The sequence below is a fragment of the Triticum urartu genome, chromosome 6A, assembly GCF_056163025.1.
Source record: "Triticum urartu cultivar PI428250 chromosome 6A, HENAU_Tu73, whole genome shotgun sequence".
In the NCBI taxonomy this organism is placed as follows: domain Eukaryota; kingdom Viridiplantae; phylum Streptophyta; class Magnoliopsida; order Poales; family Poaceae; genus Triticum; species Triticum urartu.
Window position 1 is genome coordinate 57,745,488 of NC_141878.1, and position 4,086 is coordinate 57,749,573.

The 4,086-nt window shown below is 56.0% G+C and overlaps 1 protein-coding gene and 1 pseudogene across 1 annotated transcript; both read left to right on the top strand.

The window, feature by feature from the left end:
- Positions 1-390: 390 nt before the first annotated feature.
- Positions 391-702, top strand: LOC147963903 (subtilisin inhibitor CLSI-I pseudogene; annotated as a pseudogene).
- A 2,964-nt stretch (positions 703-3,666) lies between these two features.
- On the top strand, positions 3,667-4,086 carry LOC147963904 (uncharacterized). The gene has a single exon (XM_087529752.1). The coding sequence runs from the start codon at positions 3,667-3,669 to the stop codon at positions 4,084-4,086; it is 420 nt and encodes a 139-aa protein (XP_087385878.1).

The following is a 4,086-nucleotide window of genomic DNA, read 5'->3' on the forward strand; positions in this document are numbered from 1 at the left end:
CTGATGGGCTGTACATGGGCCTGAAATCTAGGCCGGAAGGCCGGGCCGGGCCTAGGTTTTTGGCTACGGGCTTTTCTAGGGCCGGGCTTCCGGCTGGCAGGGCCTGACTTATGGCTAGGTGCAAGGCCAATTGGCCAAACATGTACTCACTCCGTTCCAAAATAGATGACTCAACTTTATACTAATTTTAGTACGGAGGAAATACTACTTTGGAGGAAAATGTCTCCAGTGATCACTCCTATGATGATTTGACTGTTTCCCAATCATAAAAGTAAAATAGTTAATTTCCTTGCTGTTTGCCCGCAAGCAAGAACGCACGCGCCAAACAAGGGTGCGGCAAAACCAACGTTCTTCAAGACCTAGTACTACTACACCGTAGTATATAAACACATGTTCAAAGTGGAGGCGAGGCCACATACAGTCTTTGCAAATTGCTTCCGGAGCTTCGACATCCGCAAGGTGCTGATACAAATTAAGCTTTCCGAAAAAATGGCGCCACCTAGTCACCGCAAGACGTCGTGGCCGGAGGTGGTGGGCATGCCGGCCACGCCGGCGGTGATGAAGATCATGACGGACAGGCCCGACCTGTCCGTGGAGGTGCTCCCGCCGGGCACCAATCTGCTCCCCGGAGCCAACCCTGGGCGTGTCCGCGTCTTCATCGACGCTCTCGGCGCCGTCACCAAGACCCCTGTCATCGGCTAGCTAGCCACGTATGATTTCAGCTTGCATGTATGCATGTCCGCGTCTTCCTTGCATGTATGCTAGGAAGTGTGTAACTCACGTTTTATCATTTGCTCGGTTAGACCGTTTACACCGTTTGATAGAGTCATGTATGTGATCTATCTTGGGAATAATTAATAAGAGCAGTTTGTAAGCAAGTTATCTGATTCTTTTTTTTTTACTTCGTTCACATTGTTTTTTTTTTCCTTTAAGATGGTGACTTTGGTTTTCTAGAATGAAGGATCGAGACAAGCCTGACTTTAAAATAATAAAATCATCAATCATGTACAAGGTGTGAAATGCATAAAACCACCATAATTTTGTCATTATTAACAAGAAAAACGTTCGCTTTTGGTTCCCGTCGCAAAATGCACCGAACACCGAACACCACCCTCACCTCCTTGCCTCGCCATGTCTCTGACCATGTGCCGCTGGTCGTTGCAGCGACCACGACACTGCCCAAGAGTCCCTGCTTCCGGTTTGAAGATTGGTGGCTCAGACGGCCAGGTTTTCGCGATGTGGTCGCCACGGCGTGGGAGGGCGCTGCCTCCCCCTCCAGGGGGGCCGTGGGGGATCTCGCCGCTCGGCTCAAGGCGGTGCGGGCGGCCTGCAAAAAATGGAAGCGTGCCGTCTCGCGACCGTCAGAGGCCGTCATGGACTGTCGATGGATACTGCAGCTTCTTGACCACCTAGAAGAGCAGAGACGCCTCTCCAACAAAGAGCGTGAGCTCAGGGCCCGGACTGAGGAAGCGCTGTCGGAAGCAAACTACGAGCTAGTTGCATACTGGCGGCGGCGAGCAAAAGTTCGGGGTGTGGTCCTAGGCGACGAGAACACTCGGTTTTTCCATGCATACGCATCCCAGCGCATGCGGAAGAACCACGTCCCGTCGCTTCTCGTCGACGGGATTCCCATCTCGGGGCATGCGGCAAAGGAGCAGGCACTCCACTCCTTCTCCGCCTTGCTCGGCTCGGCGGCCGCGCCACATGGGGGTTCGAGCTGGAGGATTTGTACATCGGCGCGCACAGGGTGTGGACGCGGCGCGGCTCGACGCTCCCTTCTCAGGCGCGGAGGTCTGGGAAGCCTTCCAGGGGATGCGTGCGGGCAGCAGCCCCGGCCCGGATGGGCTTGGTCCTGCTTTCTACCGTGCCTTCAAGAGCATGGTCATGCCCCAGCTACTTGCAGTTGCAGATGAGCTGCATGCCGGCACGGCGGACCTCGAGCGCATAAATCGCGCTCATATCGTCCTGCTCCCCAAGAAGGATGGGGTGCTGGCGCCCGCGTCTTTCAGGCCCATCTCGCTTCAAAATGCGAGCGTCAAGGGATTCTCTAAGGAGCTCACAACAAGGCTGCAACCTGAGGTCGAGGCGTTGCTCGACCTTGACCAGACTGGCTTCATCAAGGGGAGAAATATATCTGAAAATTTCTTCTACGCTTCAGAGATCACCCAGCTATGTGACAAGCACAAAACTCCTACCTTGGTTATGAAGCTCGATTTCACAAAAGCCTTTGACTCTGTCATTTGGAGCAGCCTGTTTGACATCCTTGCTGCTCGAGGTTTTTCTTCCCAGTGGATTGCTTGGGTGGAAAAAACACTCACCTCGGCAAAATCTGCTGTCCTCCTCAACGGGATCCCAGGGAGGTGGATGTCGTGCCGCTGCGGTCTTAGGCAGGGGGACCCCATGTCTCCCTACCTATTCATCATCGTCGCGGATGTCCTGCAACGCCTCATTCAGAAGATGTGCCGGGACGGCGAGCTTCAACACCCTCTCCGCGACGACATGCCGTGCCCGGTCATCCAATATGCCGACGACACTTTGATCCTTATCCGAGGGACACCGGGTGCGGCTGCGCGACTCAGGCATGCGTTGGATCTCTTCTCCAACGCCACTGGGCTCACTATCAATTTTTCAAAAAGTACCCTGGTTGCCATGCACATGGAGGGAGACGACAGCGAGCGTGCAGCCGTGGCCCTCGGTTGCCCGCTCTCCTCCTTCCCTCAAAGCTACCTTGGACTTCCGCTCTCGACTCACAAGCTGGGGAAGGCGGATTTCCGGCCTCTCATCGCCAAGGTAGACAAATACCTCGCAGGGTGGAAGGCACTGCTGCTCTCCACTGCAGGCCGCCTCGTCCTCGTCAACGCTGTGATCTCAAGCCTCCCTGCCTATGCGATGTCGGCGCTCCTTCTCCCTGCCGGAGTCAGAGAGGAGATCGACAAGCTTCGTCGAGCTTTCTTCTGGGCTGGAGACTCGTCCTGCTCTGGCGGCAGGTGTCTAGTCGCATGGAAGGATGTTTGCCGCCCCCTCTGTGACGGCGGCCTTGGGGTGTGCAGCCTGGACGCCCAAAACAAAAGCCTGCTCGTCAAGCTCCTTCACCGACTGCACCAGCCCAGGCAATCCGCTTGGGCCACCTGGTTTTGGAGGGAATTTGCCGGAGCTGACGACAAGAATGCCCTCCTGAGCGCAGTCTGGAAACCCGTCGCCCAGCTGCTCCCGCTCTACCGCGACCTGACCAAGGTGCGGCTTGGTGATGGCCGAAAGACTGCCTTCTGGCTCGACGATTGGGGGCTGGGCGGCGCCCTCGCGACGCGTCTGCCCGCCCTGTTCTCCCATTCCATCCAGTCGCTTGCCACCGTCCAGGAGGTCATTGACAGTGGACTGCGGTCTAACCTCGCTCCAAGGCTATCCTCCGTGGCCTCGAGTGAGATGGAGCTCCTGCTTGCCGAAATCCCGTCACTCCAACAGGACGAGGATACTCGGGTTTTGCGAGATTGCGTCGACAAGAAGGCTCTCACTTCCTCCATTTACAAGCTGCTCACCTTTGCTGGGACTCGGTGTCCTGTCCAAGCCCAATTCTAGAGTGCCAAGGCGCCACACAAGGTGCGCTTATTTGGCTGGCTAGTTGCCCAGGATCGAGTGCACTCCAAAGCAAATCTCCTCAAAAAGCATATGCGGTCCGAGGATGTCTGCGACCTGTGCCACAAAGAGTCAGAAACCACCAACCATCTTCTCTTCGACTGTTGCAGGGTCGCTGCACTCTGGCCAGCTCTCGGCATCCCCCAACCGCTGTGCTGCAGATCGATCTGGGATGCAAAACCTGCCTCCCCCACCGCCGACGGCTGCTGGTCGACAGTGCGCCTTCTGCTCCTTTGGAGGATCTGGAACCACCGGCACCAAGTGGTCTTCCAAGGCATGCGCCCCTCCATCACCCGCCTCGTCAAGGCTGCAGCTGCAGACCTCTCCGACTGGGCGTTTTCGCCTCAAGCCAATCGACAGAAGCTCACTCCTGGACTGGAGACCAATACTCCTAGCTATCTCTGTATAGTTCTTCTTGAGGCTGTAGTTCTCAACTCTTCATTTTGGGTTTGA